Raw genomic sequence first — 18,022 nt, 5'->3', positions numbered from 1 at the left:
CTGGTTGTGAAATCGGATAAACATCGTGTGGGATGTTTTATGGAGTATTTTGGTATTGATGATGATGTTGTTGATGTTAGTGTTGTTGTTGGGCTAGGGATATAAATAGGGGAGATGCTGTCCGAATTTCGGCAGATTCTAAAAGGAATTAATTTGAACGCTTAAGACAAGCATATGACGATAAGCTTAACAATAGTATGAATGGTTTTATATGTAGATTACGTGACTATGAATGATCTTATGTAGATTGCAAGACAAGAAGTAGGTTGGAAAGTCGAGAAGTAAGCTTCAGGTATGTTAAGGTTGTTTGTTCTTTTCTTGGTATGATCCCATATATGGTAAGGGCGTAATGAACCTTATGGCTAGAGATTTGTCAACGTAGAGCTTGTCATATTGTTGCATAGTTTCCGAGTGTTATGTTATTCTTTCTGAGGGATCATATCCCCTCCTTATGTCCTTGAGTTTATAGAGAGACATGTTACCGTATCAATGTTTTCGGCATATTCATGATAAACATACCTAGCCTATGGGGCAGTAAGATAAACATACCTGGCCTATGGGTCAGTGAGACAGACATGCCTAGCTCACGGGTCAGTAAGACAGACATGCCTGGCCCACGAGTCAGTAAGACCGATTGCCTGGCCTATGGGTCAGTGAGACGGATTGCCTGGCCACTTGGTCAGTGAGACGGATTGCCTGGCCACTTGGTCAGTGAGATTTTACAGTTGCCTGGCCACTTGGTCAGTTAGATATATGATACTATTGCATTGCATTTCATTTGAGACAGGTCAGAGAGGCATTCTGGGCATTCTTTGGCTTCAAGATTGTATTTTTTTTTCAGTTCAGTTTCAGTTATCTTTTGCCTTACATACTCGGTACATTGTTTCGTACTGACGTCCCTTTTGCCGGGGGCGCTGCATTCATGCCTGCAGGTACAGATCGACAGACTGATAGACCTTTCCAGTAGGCAGGAACTGATATCAGCTGATTAGTGAGCTCCCTTTTTGTTCGGAGTTGCTAGGTCTTTGGAGTCTCTCCCTTTTTTTATGACAGATTGTATGGGCCGGGGCCCTGTCCCGACCATGATACAGTCATACTTTCCTTAGAGGCTTATAGACGAGTCTCGTATATAGTGTGTCTGTGTGATAGCCTGGTCGGCTTGTACGATCATAGCAGCCTCGTCGGCTTGCTCAGTTGTGTATATATATATTTTTGGTGTGTGTGCCCAGTTTAGACGAGATAGTCAGTATTTAATATATATATCCAGATTGCGGACTCGTCGGCTTGTTGGTATTGTTTGTGTGCAGGTAGGCCTTATCGATTTAAGTTGGGGGTTACTTCCCAGAGTTTCAGACTTAGAGTGGTTCGCTCGGGCCTAGTTTGGCATCGACTGCCGGTCACGCCACTCCATATTTGGGGCGTGACAATTAAACATATTGTTATAAGTGTTGTGAAGGAATTTTTTTGTCACTAGAAGGTTTCTCAGAGCCTTTAGTTGAACTGCTGTAACCCTTGTGCCAAAAGTTTTATCCCCTACCCATATTAAAAACTATAGACCCCTAGCCTGCTGCACCACTGTTCCAAAGTCTTGACAAACAGGATAAAAGGGTTATTAGTCACATAGTTAGTCCTTCACAATCTTCATTTATTGAGGGTAAAAGTATCATAGATAACATTATTTTTAGTCATGAGGTGTTGAATTGGGTATTCCAGAAAGGGGTTGTCTTCAAGATGTGTAATGAAGGTAGATTTGAAAAATGCTTATGACTCCATGGAATTGAGTTTTTCTAAAAGTATGCTTGCAACATTGGGGTTTCCATACAACTTCATACTCTAGGTAATGGAATGCCTTTTTTTTTTGTCTCTTATTCCCTGGTCCTAAATGATGGGTTGTCCACACTATTTCAAGGGAAGAGAGGGATAAGACATGAGGATCCAATGTCCCCCTACCTCTTTGTGAATTCCAAGGAATATCTCCAAAGGGAACTGACTCTACTAAAGCAATAGAGCGACTTTCAGTTTCATCCAAGGTGCAAGAAACTGAGAGTTGTGCATATATGCGTTGCAGATGACATGTTAATGTTTTGCAAAGTAGAGGTGAATCCAGTTACTACAAAGGGAATTTCAGAGGTTCTCGGCTGCTTCTGTATTAGAAGCGAATAGTGATAAAAAGTTTCATCTACATGTCAGGTGTTACTCCAACTCTAGAATAAGAAATACTGGAAATGTTGGGATCCAGAGAGGGGAAATTCCTTTCAAATATTTAGGGTTTCCCTTGTACTAAAAAATTCTTATCATTTCTCAATGCTTACCTTTAGCGGAGAAAATCACAGAAAGAATAAGATGTTGGTCAGCAAAGCTCTTGTCTTATGCGGGAAGAACTCAACTGATAAAGTCAGTGAAATTTGGTATTCAAACCTATTGGGCACAAATCTTTGCGCTTCCAAAAAGGATATTAAATATGATTGACAACATATGTGGAACCTTCTTATGGAAAGATCTATTTCCAACTCAAGGAAATCCCTGGTATCTTGGGAAAATATGTGTTTTCTAAGAGCTGCAGGGGGCCAGAACATACTGAACTTGCTACATTGGAATCATGTTGCTATCTTGAAACAACCATGGGCTTTTAATAGCAAGAAAGATTGCTTATGGATAAAAATGGGTGAATGAATATTATATGAAGGGAGAAACAATGGAATCTTGTGTTATCCCAGTAAATGCTACTTGGATGATACGGAAAATTTTAGACTAAAAGAGATATTATCAATACAGGCATAGTCTTTGCAAGGTACTCTTACTGACAAGCTAAATGCTATGGTTGTTCAGGGTAGGTTCTATATAAAGATCTGTATCTTTGCCTCATGCCCCAACACCAGAAAGTAACATGGAAGATTATCACACTTCATCAAAATATCCGCCCAAGACACAAATTTATCTTCTAGGTAGTTGCTTGGAGAAGACTGGCCACAGTTGACATACCGCTCAAGATTAGGATTCATGTTCCGATGGAGTGTATTTTCTGTGATGCTGCAGTAGAGACTCTAGACCATTTGTTTTTTGCTTTTTATGTTACTAATGGTTTATGGAGCAGGTTGCTACTTTGGTTGTCATTTTAAAGGTCCATAGGCAACTGGAAGGATGGCATACAATGGGCGTGTAAATAGGTAAGGAAGAAGACAGGTCGAGGAGCAATAGTTAGTTGTGTGTTTGCAGTGGTCAGATTTATTATGTGGAGGGGAACAATCTCAGATTCTAGAGTGGTGACTTCCAGTGTCACAAGATATGCCGAACTAGAGATGACCACTGGATACTTTGATTCACATACCAAGATTGTGGTTCCTAAGTAGGTTGTGCCCTGTTGTTTATCTTCTATTATGTTTGGGCTGTCTTTGTGTTATGTTGATTGTCATCGTTAGATGTAGTTGAATGGAAGTATGCTTGTAATAGGAATGCATAGAATGATAGGGTTTTATTGTTCTAAGTTCAATAGTTGTAGGTTTTTTAAATTTTGAGAAATGGGAGGTCAGCTGCTGCTTGGTTTTGTAATTATTACTTTAGTATTAAAACAATGTTTGCTTTCCAAAAAAATTCATATAGGAAAGGAAACATATGATAGGAAGTCGACAGAAGAGGAATACAATATAGATATACATTCTTACTGCTCTATGATTCAACTTAAGTAACGATCTACAACTCAATAATGGTAATCTAGAAGTAATCAATACGATTTATCTTAAATAGGAACTATACCCCATCAACGATCACCTAAGGCTGTTGATATGATTAATCTTACATAAGGTACAGTAACCACATAACTGTAATCTTGAAACTTGATCCTAGGAGTGGAAGAATTGTATGCAGTGTTGATTCATAAGTACGCAACATGTCTCTTATTCGACTCATAACACTAATAACAGGGAATTGACATGCTTTCATAATCCTTAGACTCTATAGCTCATACATGTGAAACAATAAGCTGGAAGTTATGTCGTAGCCACAAAATAATAAATAGCCTTACATGCCTTAGTTCACTCTTCGAATGACTACGACGAGTCATCCTTCCAATAGATGCTAAACCTATTTAAGATGGGGCTAGTATCTACATAACAATAGCCCAACGGTATACTACAACTATACAAACAATATCGTCAAGCAATTGAAGAGCGACGTGCTCCAGAGGCTATAATTCAATGGTGTACTCCACACTCATCCTTTTAATTACATACAAGCTCAATATGAGCTATGAACCCTTCACGAACTCCATAACACAAGAAAACAATCCTTAAATCACTTTACATAACTAATTTAACTTGAAATCACGGCTTCCGATCACCGTCCCGTGAGTTCTTGTCAGAAACATGATTCTAACACTCATACAAGCTCACAGATGATCATAGACGAGAAGTCTAACCTTAGCTGCAAAAACCCTATGATTTCCTTACTTTACTTCACCAAAGTAAACCTTGAACAACTACAATAGGAGAAAAATCAATACAAGCACTATATGATTAACGGGGAAGAAGAACCCTAATTTAAGCTTAGCATCAACTTACCTTGAAGCTTGAAGAAGAGAAAATCAGTCTTAGGAAACTTTCAAGGAAAGAGGGTCAGCCTTGGGCTGATCTATAAAAGCTTAGCATCAACTTACCTTGAAGCTTGAAGAAGAGAAAATCAATCTTGGGAATCTTGCGAGGAAAGAGGGTCGGCCTTGGGCTGATCTATAAGGAAAGAGGATGAAAATGGTAAGGAATAGATCAACTTGGCCTTATATGGCCTCCACCTTTCTTAAGCTAGTAGGTGAAGCATATATGTGAAACAAATAGGTGAAGAACATAAGTGAAGCTAGTTGGTGTTGTATCCTAATTCTGCCTTTTGGTAGCCGCGCATTTTCGTGATAAATCGCGCATAATTTTTTACGCTGACATCATATCCGAAAACGATTTGTAGCGTCAGAAACTAGATTCATAAACCTTCAATTTGGTAGGTGGATCACGCCGTAACTCCAAGCATGTTGGGAGTAATGCCCCGAGGAAAATGATCATATACTAATGGATTTCAAATTTTAACTTTCAAAGAAACTTAGTCGACTTCTTAATCGCAACCCGTTATACTTCCAACCTTGACGTATGACTAACATATGACTCAAATACTTTACGATACGACCTACTTACCGTGTCGAGCTCTTCTAATCTTAACTCGAAGTCGAGGGTTATTACACAAATAAGTTATAGAAGCAAATCATGTTTGTTAGGGACGTTCTTAGAATATGAATATATCTAAGAAAAATAGCTTTTTCTAGATACAAATTTTATCATAATTGACAAGATATTTATATACGTGCAATACATGTGCGTAGTAACTAGCAATATAATAAAAGGAAAAAATAATGTGAAAAATTAGTAATTGAAAGAGACAGAATAGCAACCCCATGAGTCAAAATTAAAATGACGGTAGGGCCGCCCAAAGCCATTTGAATGATGTGTGCTTTCATTGAGTAACTTAAATTATGAGGAATTTTATCGGCAAGTTGATGAATAAAATGCTCATCAAGTATTTGTGACAATCCTTTAATTTTGGATTATGACATGCATATATCCACACCTATGACTTGAGCTATAAAAAAAATAGAATTTTTTAATATATCTTCTGTATCAGTCATTTCATCTACTAGATGTATAATATGTCCTACCTTTCTACTGTCTATATTTTTCGCAATAATAAAATGAGTAAAAAAGGGTAAAATAAAAATTCATAAACCAAAACCAACACAATAACAGTTGGTAAAACTATTTAAATTAAAACTAAAACATGCATAAGGAAACGTTATCAAGTATTTGTTAAGCTCTAAACCAAACCAATACCATAACTGAAAGTTCTCTCTCTCTCTCTCTCTCTCTCTCTCTCTCTCTCTCTCTCTCTCTCTCTCTCTCTCTCTCTCTCTCTCTCTCTCTCTCTCTCTCTCTCTCTCTCTCTCTCTTCCTATTGAAGAAAATGGAAAACCAAAAACCACCACTCCCTAGAACCCCTGGTAAGTTGGAAAGGATTAGCTCCACTAAATCCTTTGCCTTCTCTAATGAACTTGTTCTTGCTAGTGTTTGTTTCTTTTCTATTTTTTTTTTTTGACTTAATCAAATCTTGACACTTTGTAATTTCTTTCTGCTCACTCTTTATTTTATAGATGGTCTACTTAACTTTGACCTTATCAGAGAAAATCGTTAATTAGTTTTTGCGCTGGAAGACCACTCAATTTAACATAAGTGTCACAAAAGTTTCTAACCTATGTTTTGTAATAGAAAATTATTCATTAGACCAATTTTTGTAACCGAAAAATTACTCACCTTTCCTAAGTATCAAAAAAAATTATTAGGAGAAAATAAAAAAGACATTTTGTATGATATTTAGGTAAATGTAAATGATTTATTTGTTACGAGAAAATTATTTAGCGACTTTATATATAATATCATAAAATAACATTTAATTTAGTTTGCTTAAAATAAAAGTTAGGTGACCATACTACAAGAAAGTAGAGATACGACGACATTATATAAATGTCGTATTACGCTTCTTAAATGTCGCAAATTCATTTCCCGACATTTAATTTACATTTGTGTCAAATGTCGTATATTTCAGTGTCGGAAATTTTTCGACATTTAGGCAAATGTCGGTAAGAAATTTACGACATTTATTTACGACATTTTGGAAACGTCACTTAAAATTGCCGACATTTAAACTAATGTTGGTAAAACTTTTGCGACATTTATTTATAACCTTTATAAAATGTCGCATTGGTATTTTTGATATTTTTGTTAAATGTCAATAAAATATTTACGACATTTATTTATAACCTTTATTAAATGTCGCTTTGCTATTTTTGACATTTTTGTGAAATTGTCAACAAAAAATTTACGACATTTATTTTCAATCTTTGTTAAATGTCGCTTTGCTATTATGTAAAATTTCCGACATTTAGACTAATGTCGGTATCAAATATTCAAAAGTATTAATAATAAGTCACTGTTCAGTTTTCATCATAAAGAAAATATTTATATCAAACAATCATAAAGATCAACCTTTATACACAATGTAACAAAATATTATGAAATAGTAAAAGTCAATCAATTGTATTTCAAAGGACATAGCAGAGAAAGGTCTCCTTGCAAGTTAGACGCTGTCAAATCAAAGGACTTCTTGTTCTATCTCAAATAAAACAAATTCTAACTAAAACATAAAAGCTAAAGTGATTTCAACATGAAACTACGCCAAACTCTCTCTTTAATTCCCTAAACTTCTAGAATAAATTCTGCAACAAGACAAAATGGAATTCATCTTTCCACAATTCGAGCATCACTTGCCAATAATTGGTATCACACACTCTTCAAAAGTGCTGCAAAAGAATCAGACAGAAAAATAGAATTAAAAGCATGCAATAAATGGAAAAAATTTAAAAGTGTTTTACATGTTTTTCCAAACTTACCCACTTCTTTTTTTGTGTGTCAACTCCATTATTTGTGGTGTTCTTGATTAAGTTAACCTGCGAAGAAATATTCTTTGGCAAATCAGAAAACACCATCCAGAAATAGACCCATCAATTTTTAAATAGCTAACAAACAAGTGCACGTCAATTTTTATTAAAAACTAATGAGAATTAATCATATGTAATTATAGTTTATAGTCGTAACATGGCCAGCTTGTCTCAATTAAATTTAAATATAAAGAAAAATAGTACTAGTAGATTGCTAAGAGTAGCTTGACAGGTTCCATAATAGGATAGCTTAGCAAGTGCAGCAATAAATCGTCTGCAAGTTTCATATACTTCAGAAACCATATGACATTCGTCAGAGTTTTAGTTTCACCAAGTTTCACGCAAGATGGGGTGGTTACCTCACAATTCTCAAGGGTGGGTGTAGTTGTTGAATGTGAACACAAGGAGTTGTGATGTAATATAAACAGACATTGGAATTGAAAAACTATCCTTGACTTTACCAATCCCCAGAGGCCTCTTCATTGAAGGGGCCTGCAGAAGACAAGCTGAGTCAGTGAAGGAAACCATGCCTTTCAGCACTCAAACAATGACAACTTTCCTCAAATCAAACCAAACCAAATCTTAACTGACAAATTGATGGAAAATTTACAGTTCATCTCATGGGAAGTTTTCAATCATCAGAAGAGACACATAAGGTGTTTTTTTCTTTTTTTGAATAAGGTAACATTGACACAGAAGGTGTTTTTTCTAATAAAGAAAAGTGACAAGAGCAACAGATGAACATTGACAATCCGCACATTTTATGATGATCCTAATAATTTTTAGGCAGTGTCTGCTTTACATGTGAAGGGGAATAAAAGTGTGATGGTCACGGTTAATCATGTAACCACTATATACCTTTACTAGCATGCCACCACACAGAACTGAATTGTCGCATGATTTTACCTAGCAACTGACACAATGACATTCTAGTGATGTACCATATAATAAAAAGAACTTGATGGAAGTTTGCAAGCTGCAGAAGTGCAGATTGTTGTGATATGAAGAAACAAAGAGGAAAAGAGGAAGAAGAGATCTCAGGGAGCAAGGAAAACAACTTAGTTTTGGCCTGTAAATATCATGGCAAGAAAAAGAGAAATAATAGGAAATCTGAGAGTTGGCGGAGTGATGGAATACACCCTTGGACTATGAATATCAGCTTCCTTAAGTTTATCTAAGCAAAAAATGAACCGACAACAAAAACAACCAACAGAGCTCCACAAAGTTTTTAAAAATCCAAGGTAAAGACCTATCTTGGTGTTCAGTGGGAAAGTGATTCCAAGGTGCTAACACAATGACTGTATTACTACTTTTAATTTATTTCAAGGATTCAACAGTCACATCATTAAAAATCACAATAAACTCTTAGTAAATGAGCCCACAAACTGTTCACGAAGTTCAAATGAGTTCAGCAAAACATGGTTGAAGACAAAAATAAAACACGTGTTTCTGAACATGCCTCACCATAATTATCCACAGCTAGTCAAACTTGTCAAATTCTAACTCTTGCAGAGTACCCATAGTTCATTTTTCTCTAGAGCACACACATAGTAAGGAGATTAAAATAAATTTTTAAAAGGAGTACAAGGAAAAAGGAAATACACTGAGAACTAGCAGGTAATTAGCTTGCTGTAACTGACACTTTGTTTCTTCAATTTATCAGACGAAATCTATATATTCAAGCATGAAGTTGAAAATCATAAATTGAGAGTAAAGAAATCTAAAGCAAAGATCTAAAAGTGGTTGTTCAAGATCATATCTATCAGAAACTCATAACCAGTTGCTAACCTCACAGCCTCATTCGTACAACACGAACATATTGGTAGGAGAGAACATGACAACAAAAAGGGTAAAAAGAACACATAACCCAACTAAAAAAGGCAGAACATCATGAAGAACAGCAAACAAAGATCTTACATAGAACACCCCAACTCAAAGAGTCAACAGAGAATTAGAAGAGCACAACACATACTCTCCTTTAAACACGAGATGACAACACCTGGAAAATCACATTCGAAACTTCAATGTTTACTAATTACAATACGTGCAAACGCACCTTTTTTGTTGGAACAACTGATATAGGAGATAATGATTGTTGGCGGTCTTCAACTGAGTTATGGGAAAGCTATCACAAAGAGGAAGATTAGTATAATTAAAAGGAAAAATAAATGGCAAAGTTAATTTAAAGAGGAAAAAAAATGTGTACCGAGCACAAAATTGTTTACCTCTTCATTACTGATTGATTTATTGTTTGAGCCATTCATAAAACCGATACTCTGTACGTATGCTTGCATCTCAGCCTTCACCTTTTCATCCATTCTTTCATCCATTTTTGCTTCCATATTTTGTTTTGCTTCAGCCAACTTTTTATCCATATCAATTTGGATTGCTACGGTAGCTTTTTGAACTTCTATCTCAACCCTTGCATCAAAATCTCGTTGCTCCAACTGTGATCGTTTATATACTGGGCCATAAACTAAACTTGGAGCTGCTCCTTTTCCTAGAGTTCGAACAATCCCATGTGTGTCTGGTCCCATTACTTGTGAATATATATCATTGCGAGCACTTCCAGGGACATTTAACTCGGGATACACCTCAGCAAGATCATCCATTTGTTTCTTTTTGAAAGAAAGGTAAATTGACGGAAAGTTAATAGAATCTTATAATGGAGTTAAAGTACCTTAATATTTATAAAGAATAAGAATTTACCATAACTTCACCGGCTATGTCATTTACTAGTTGTTTATTCTCTCTAGTGTGAGTTTTTTTCCACACCTCAATACGAGTTGGCTTTACACCAGTATTCTCTTTTGTCATCTGTCGAGTAAGAGATTATCGTAAAATATGCAAGGAATCAAGAATTAATACATAAATTGCAGAAAATAGATAGTGATTATGTCAGTCATCATCTATAATTTGAGCGAGACTTTTTCTTCCTGATGTGTATGGTATAGTCAACTTTTTTCGACTTTCTTTGTTTCTCTCGCTCTTTTCCTAGAAAAGATTAACACAATAATATATGAGATAATAGTCAAGGAGCAGCAGAAAATGATTATTGATATTAATGGAATACCTTTGCTTCTTTTGAACTCCAATAATGAACTAATGAACGCCACTGATCTTCTGCAACCCTCTTTGGACGATGAGCTAAGCGGTCAATATCAGTATTATACGGGTCATAGCCAATACGTTTTGCTTCATGCTTCCACTCTTTCCATTTAGATCCAACTGACATCATCAAAATGCGTCTCATATCATCAGTTGCATCAGTATTTTCCTACACATATATATATATATATATATATATATATATATATATATATATATATATATATATATGTAACACACAACTCATTTATACAAGAAAAATATATAAAAATAAAAACATCTCAGTATGTAGGTTTTGCTTATATTAAGAACCTTAATGTCACTCCATATTATATCCTTGTACATATCAGGAACAAGCCTCCAATATCTATGATTCAATGGCGCTAAAATGCCATTTCGTGCTATCACACCAAGTTTTGAATGTAATCTAGCTGCTTCTGGACCAATAACTTGTCCACGATCATTCAATTCAACATGTAAATTGTCACCGTCTTTTCCCCATCCTGAGTGCATCATAGTAGGGCCCCTAGGCCGCTTAGATTGTTCTTCACTCTCACTATAATCTGCAAATAATCAAAGATAAAAAGAAGGGGAATTAATTATTTATAAAAATCAGTTATCTAACTACTTTATACTATAGAGGAAGAAAAGATTATCACAAAAGTATAATACCTGGAAGATTTTCTATATCATGTGAATCATTTCTAGACAAATTACCAGATTGGATAGGTTGTCTTTCATTTCGTGGCCAATTTTGAGGTGGTTCAGGCATTGCCCCACTTTCCACTTGTTGTCCTTGTTGCTCCGAGGAATTAGATGAAAGCCTGTCTTGACTAGAATTTCTCTGTCTTTTTCTTGCCATTTCAACGATGCTTCTCAAAAACTATGAATCCTGCCAAATTGAAAATATTTTCTACTATCTAAAAGTTCAAAATAATATATAACTATCAGGTCAAATAATAAGACATGCAGGCACACAAGATTTTAACAACTGAATAACATAGTAAAAATCACCAAATTACTGTTCACTAAGCATCTTTATTAAAATAATGACAATAACTATAATGGAAATAAGAACTAAGATATTTTGTCATCTTCATCAAATGCTTCATTAATTTCCAGAGTTTGCGGGTCAACTTCTATCCCTAATACTCCTTCCTTAACCCATTCAATATCATCTTCACTTTCAAATGTAGTATCATCAAGCTGTTGGTCAGGCCACAGTTCCATATGGCCTTCCTTATGCTCAATTGCCGGTGTGTTTTCACCTAAATCGTAAAAACCTCTTGGCTTAAGTTTAACAACAATTTGCCACTCTTTTCCCATTGGATGATCGACATAAAATACTTGTTGAGCTTGAGATGCAAAAATGAAAGGTTCATTTGATAACTGATGCCTTGTGTAGAGTAGATGATTAAAATTCACAAGAGGAAATCCATAATCATCTTTCTCAATGAGCCCCTAACCCATTTACAGCTAAACAATACAAACTTGAGATTCTTGGTATATTGTCATTATTCTCTCCAAATGACAAGGAACTACTGCAACTCGATCCTGGAGCTTTTCTAATTCACCTATCTGCATAGTTGTTGAACAAATGCCTCTAAAATTACTTAATTCAATCAATGGCTTAAGGACATTCACTGGCAAGAGATTTCGCAAGGCAATAAGAAGAAGTTGTTGCATTAAAATATGGCAATCATGACTCTTCAACCCATGCATAGTGCGTTGCTTAAGATCAACACAATTAGAGATATTTGAAGCATATCCATCTAGTACTTTCACATCTTTTAAAACTTGTAAGAGCATATCTTTTTGCGTGTTACTCAATGTGAAACATGCAGGAGGTAGATAATATTTGCCATTAGCTTTTTTTTTGGGATGCAAAGCCTTTCGGATCCCCATCTCTTGTAAATCCAAACGCGAATTTAAATTGTCTTTGCCTCTGCCATCAACATTCAATAATGTCCAGAATATGTTGTCAAAAACGTTCTTTTCAATATGCATCGTGTCAAGATTATGACAGATCATATTTTCCTTCCAGTATTCCAACTCAAAAAATATGCTCTTTTTGTTCTATATATTTTGCAACACATTATCAATATCATCAACATCCCCCCATTTCCTTTTAAGAGATTTGGCCAATGGATCTTTTCTGAAATTATTTCTAATATTGTTCAATTGCGCAAGAATCTGAACTCCTGACAACCGTTTAGGCGCTACCTCCAACTCCGCAAGGCCATTGAACATAATTTTATCTTTTCGAAACTTGTGCCCACGAGGTAACCATCGCCTATGAGACATGAAACAATACTTCCGTCCATTTTTCAATCTTGTAAATTTAGTCTTGGTAAGACAACATGGACAAGAATATCTAGTTTTCACACCATATCCTGATAAGTTACCTAGTGCTGGAAAATCACTGATTGTCCAAAGCAATGATGCACGCATTTGAAACATCTGATTGTTTGATGCATCATAAGTGTCCACACCAGCCCACAATTCTTTTAACTCATCAATTAAGGGTCGTAGATAGACATCAATATCATTGCCCGGTGCACGAGGGCCATCAATAATCATTGATAATATCATATATGGTTGTTTCATGCACAACCATGGTGGCAAGTTATATGGAACAAAGACAACTGGCCATGTGCTATGTGAGATAGACATAGACTTGAATGGACTAAAGCCATCTGAAGCCAATCCAAGTCTAACATTTCGAGGATCTTGAGCAAAATCTACATGCGCTTCATCAAATTTCCTCCAAGCAATACTGTCAGCAGGATGGCGCATTACCCCATCTCTAGTGCGACCTTCGGCATGCCATCTCATTTCAGTAGATGTTTTAGCCGACATAAATAGTCTTTGAAGCCGCGGTATGAATGGAAAATATCTAAACACCTTTGCTGGAATTTTAGAGATTTCTGAACTGCTATTAACCGATTCACCTTTGAAATGTTTGTATCTTGGTGCTTTGCAAAACTTACAGTCTGTTCTATCTTTCATCTCATTCCAATAAATCATACAATCATTTGGACATGCGTGTATCTTTTTGTATTCAAGTCCTAAATCTTTAATAATTTTCTTTGCATCATTAAAGGACTTGGGTAGTGTTTCACCTTCAGGAAGCACATCTTTTAACAACTCTAGCAACATGGAAAATGAATTGTTACTCCACCCATTGAGACACTTTAAATGTAATAGAGGAACAAGGAATGAAAGTAGCGAATACTTGCTTCCAGGGTATAACTCACGTTCAGCTTCTTTCAATAAATTAAAAAATTCTTCAGTCTTTTTATCAAACCCTTTATTGTGGAGATTCGATCCACCAAATCCATCACCATCAATGTCTATATCAACAAAACCAGATGTAGGAGGAATCCCAAATGCTTCATGTAACATGTCTTGCATTTCATCATCTCTATCTAACTTATCAACAGATACTGATGAAGATGATCTCTCACCATGATAAATCCAAGTAGTATAACTAGTTAAAAATCCATCAACCACAATGTGTTCAACGATCAAATCTGTTGGGACAAATATCATATTACGACACTTTCGACATGGACACAAGATTTCAGATGAATCAGGCCTATCTAATGAGGCAAAATGAAGAAACTCCTTAGCTCCATTCTCATATAAAGGATTGTTCCTATGCGATATGTTTAGCCAACTCTTATCCATTAAGAATACAACCTTCACATATAACAAAAGGAATTAACTAAAAATAATCATTCAGCATCAACTAAAATATTGAGAAAAAAGAAAAAGAAAAAGAAAAAAAAAATATATATATATATACATGCGCTATAGATATAGAAGCTAAACACATAGGAAATGATCCCATCCATTATGATCTTAGAGATACTTCTTCAACAAATATTATGCAGACAAACCTTGTAGTGGATATAGAAGTAATTTGGCAAACTCTTGAATCTGCCAACTAGCAGCAACCAACAAAACTAGCTTTTTTCAAAACTGATAGCCAACAACATACAAATTCAGACGTAATCAGCTGAAAACAGAGCAAAACTATACAAATTATCGGAAAAAAAAAGTTATTTTGGGAAAAGAATTGGTTGTAGCTATTTTAAAACTGAAAGTTATTATAAAATTGAAAGTTATTATAAAATAAGCTATTTTGCAGCATCAAATTTTTTAGTTTTCCATTAAAGAAATGTCTTTCTCCAAATAAAAAAACCACCAATTTCTTGTTTCTTGTATAATTTAAACCATTGTAAAGAAGAATAATAAACAATCTTGGAAGGATGATATGGATCGTATACTATCATTTTAAGTAGAATCTGAGGCAGCACTGACTTTCATTGCAATTTTCTTAGGCATACCACCGAATCACTATCATGGATCATTTATAGTATTAAACAAGAATATTAATAGAGAAGTTAAAGAATCACAAGAAATATATCTACCAGTAAAGAGTTCAGTCCCTTAGATACTGGAGAAATTTTAGTACACTCAAGAGACTAGATTAAAAAAAAGGGGGAAACATCTCAGACATTCTAATGATAAACGTAGACCAAAAAGAAAAGCTTTACATACTTCTTTGAATCATTAAAATATGTACAATTCAGGTCTTTAACATTGAAGGCAAATTTTCAGACAAATTAGTGCTTTGTTTTAGACAAGATTATGAAATGGTCTCTAGTGATTTCATGTTGTCAGTCACATTCAGACATGATCAGCCTAATATTCCGAGAGGACCACCATCTAATAACTCTTAAAATTGCAGTGTATTAGCTGATCTCTCCTAATAGCAAAGTTGATATTAACAACTGAGTATTTTCAAAAGAAGCATAAAGCTCTTAACAACCATGAAGAAAAAAGCCCCACCCACCTCCTTTTTTCTCTTTATTTCCCCTATATATAACCCCCGGCCAATTAAGGGTGGGGAAGTGGCAATGCTCCAATTAAACTCCTAAGATAGGAGAATAAGGAGGCAACAATATAAAAACTAGTCATCAGAGAAACCATGCCTCAACATCCAGCAATTGTTAACAAGATAATATGCAGCATCTTCCACAATTTCGACAAGTTTTGATTAAGGGATAAAATATTTTATTTTCAACTATGTTTCAAATTGTCAATAGCTCGCCTACTGGTACTTATCAGTTCTTCACTTTCCATAATATTGATTAGCTCGCCTTGACTACTACTTATTCAGATCACCAAATAACTGAAAGTTATTATAAAATTCTTTATGAAGGTCTTTGGTTCATTAGAGGATATCTCTTAACTATTTTGAAATGGGATCCAAGGTTTATAGCACCCGAAGTCATACTCACTTGCAATGTAATCAGGATTCATCCTGCAAGATCTACCTAAAGTTTCTATGACCTCAAAATTCTGAAGAACATTGGTAACAAAGTAAGTAACCTTTTAAGAATTCATAACTGCACCAACAATGTCATTAGAGGTAAATATGCTTGAATATATGTTTAAGTTCTTTTAGAGTCACCTCTTCCATTTTTTTTATTGGTAAGCATCGACAACACCTAGATTATGATATCAAATTTTATGCATCTCTTGTATAAGAATTGGTCAAAGAAGAGCACATATACCATCTAGTTAGATTACAAACAAATATGAAGAGACGATATGAAAGAAAAAACTTTTAAGATACTTTCAGAACACAAAAAAACTATTATTTTAAATACTACAATAACAAAGAATTAGATCTCAGTATGATTAAACAAAACAGAGGATAGATAAGAACCTGCAAACACCTCAAAAAAGTCTTGAACACTATGTGAATGTTCTTCCAATAGCGCTCACTTCCTTTTCCCGTCTTCTTCAAACTGCAAATCTATGAAAAACTGTTAACTGATACTACAAATAGAATGTGCGAATGAGATTCAAATGAAATTACACAATGTGTGAACGCAATATAAGTACTTCAACAACTCTAAATTTCGTTCCAACGCACAAATCTCTGTAACAATCAGCAGTAATCTCTGTATAATTAGTTCAGATTATTTTAAAATTAGTAAAGATCTAAATTAGAAGAATAGATTCGCCTCAAACACGGCCAAAAGTTTTTTCCAAGCTTTGAAAAAATACCAAGTATTAAAATTGCCAATATTCGGAATTGAAAGGAGGGAACCCTAAAATTTTACCTCCAATTTTCTTTGCCTCAAGGGCAGCCAAAAAGGAATTGAATGGAGGAAGCCCTAAAATCTTAAGCAAAAAAGAAGTAAAAGGAGGGAAACCCAACAAAATATTACCGCCAATTTATTTTTTCTTCCATATATGTCGCTCCATATCTAAAATTCTCCATATTTTTCGGTAGCACAATGTATTAGTGGGCGGACTCAACCAATTTTAACCAAAATGGGACTGATTTTTGAGAAAAGACTGAGCCAAAATAGGAAGTTTTGTTAACTCTTGAAATGGGTCTTCGTATGAAATGGGTCTTGAAATGGGTCTTTGTATGTTTGCTGAATAGGAGTTCTTTTTGTTTTTTAAGGAGCATGATGTGGCACTTTCACATCCTAAGTTTAATTCCTTTTTTTATAATTACTTTTACAAGACTTATTGGATGACTTACATATATATATTTATCTTAAATATATTATTTTTATCACATATTTTAGTTCCAACTGTTTGGTTAAATATACAACTAATATTATATGTATTCACTAATTTTGAGTTCTCGTGGTAATTAAATAAGAATGGTTAAACAATTAAAGACATGTATAGAAATCTCTAATATTAGTTGTAAATGGGGGTGCATAGATACCTATTTCCATACCAAAATTGAAAAAATTATATCGCGGTTTTGATATTATGGTATTTGATACGGTATTTGGTATACAATTAAATTTTTTGGCATTCGGTATGGTATTTGATATTTATAAAGAAAATACTAAAATAACGAATACCATACCGAAGTATAGTTACATATACAGTTCATAAAATTAGTGTTATTATACTAACAAATATATAAACTAGTACGATTACAAAACTAAAATTGTTCAAATGTTGAAACTTTGCCTACTCTATCTTGATTGAAGTATCTTTTCGTGTAATCGATTTACGTAATAAGGGAATTACTTGTATTTTCTTTTGAATATTTTTACATGTGTGAGTTGTTATAGTACGATATAATTGAGACGTTTCTTAAATAGCAGAACGTCATAATTCTCTACGATATGAATATGTAAGTTGAAGTGGATCAAATGATTACTGATTTATCGTAGTAACGCAAAATACCAAAATCGTATTTAAACCGAACCATACCGAATTAATTTGATATATATGGTAATGGTATAGTATTTTTAGAAATCGAGAATCGAAATTACCGTACTGAAGCTTTAAATACCGTATCATGCCCACCCATAGTTGTAAATTTCGATTGTCTATAGC

General features: G+C 34.6%; 1 protein-coding gene across 7 annotated transcripts; it reads right to left on the bottom strand.

The window, feature by feature from the left end:
• Positions 1–7,137: 7,137 nt before the first annotated feature.
• LOC132640887 (uncharacterized) lies at positions 7,138–17,067 on the bottom strand. Of its 7 annotated transcripts, none has more exons than XM_060357686.1 (10): positions 16,882–17,010; positions 16,374–16,463; positions 11,306–11,525; positions 10,946–11,196; positions 10,599–10,802; positions 10,235–10,342; positions 9,751–10,143; positions 9,582–9,650; positions 7,482–7,534; positions 7,138–7,387 (listed from the first exon to the last, which is right to left on the bottom strand). In XM_060357686.1, the coding sequence occupies exons 3-10, from the start codon at positions 11,493–11,495 to the stop codon at positions 7,348–7,350; spliced, it is 1,308 nt and encodes a 435-aa protein (XP_060213669.1). In that variant the 5' UTR covers positions 11,496–11,525; positions 16,374–16,463; positions 16,882–17,010; the 3' UTR covers positions 7,138–7,347. The 7 variants fall into 7 exon arrangements, with proteins under 7 accessions (XP_060213669.1, XP_060213673.1, XP_060213671.1 ...); XM_060357690.1 differs by having other exon boundaries at positions 7,478–7,534; positions 16,374–16,455; positions 16,882–16,937; XM_060357688.1 differs by having other exon boundaries at positions 16,374–16,455; positions 16,774–16,895.
• Between the last annotated feature and the right edge of the window lie 955 nt (positions 17,068–18,022).

The sequence above is a fragment of the Lycium barbarum genome, chromosome 5, assembly GCF_019175385.1.
Source record: "Lycium barbarum isolate Lr01 chromosome 5, ASM1917538v2, whole genome shotgun sequence".
Classification (NCBI taxonomy): domain Eukaryota; kingdom Viridiplantae; phylum Streptophyta; class Magnoliopsida; order Solanales; family Solanaceae; genus Lycium; species Lycium barbarum.
This window is presented reverse-complemented; position numbering and strand designations above follow the sequence as displayed.

Excerpts from the sequence above, each read along its gene's own strand:
- LOC132640887 (XM_060357683.1), bottom strand. The coding sequence starts at position 16,934 with ATGGAGAATTTTAGATATGGAGCGACATATATGGAAGAAAAAATAAAT. Across the intron at positions 16,456-16,881 it reads GAAGAAAAAATAAATTGGCG|TTTGAAGAAGACGGGAAAAG; the intron begins GTAATATTTTGT and ends ATAGATTTGCAG. Across the intron at positions 14,336-16,373 it reads CTTTTTTGAGGTGTTTGCAG|GTTGTATTCTTAATGGATAA; the intron begins GTTCTTATCTAT and ends TTATATGTGAAG.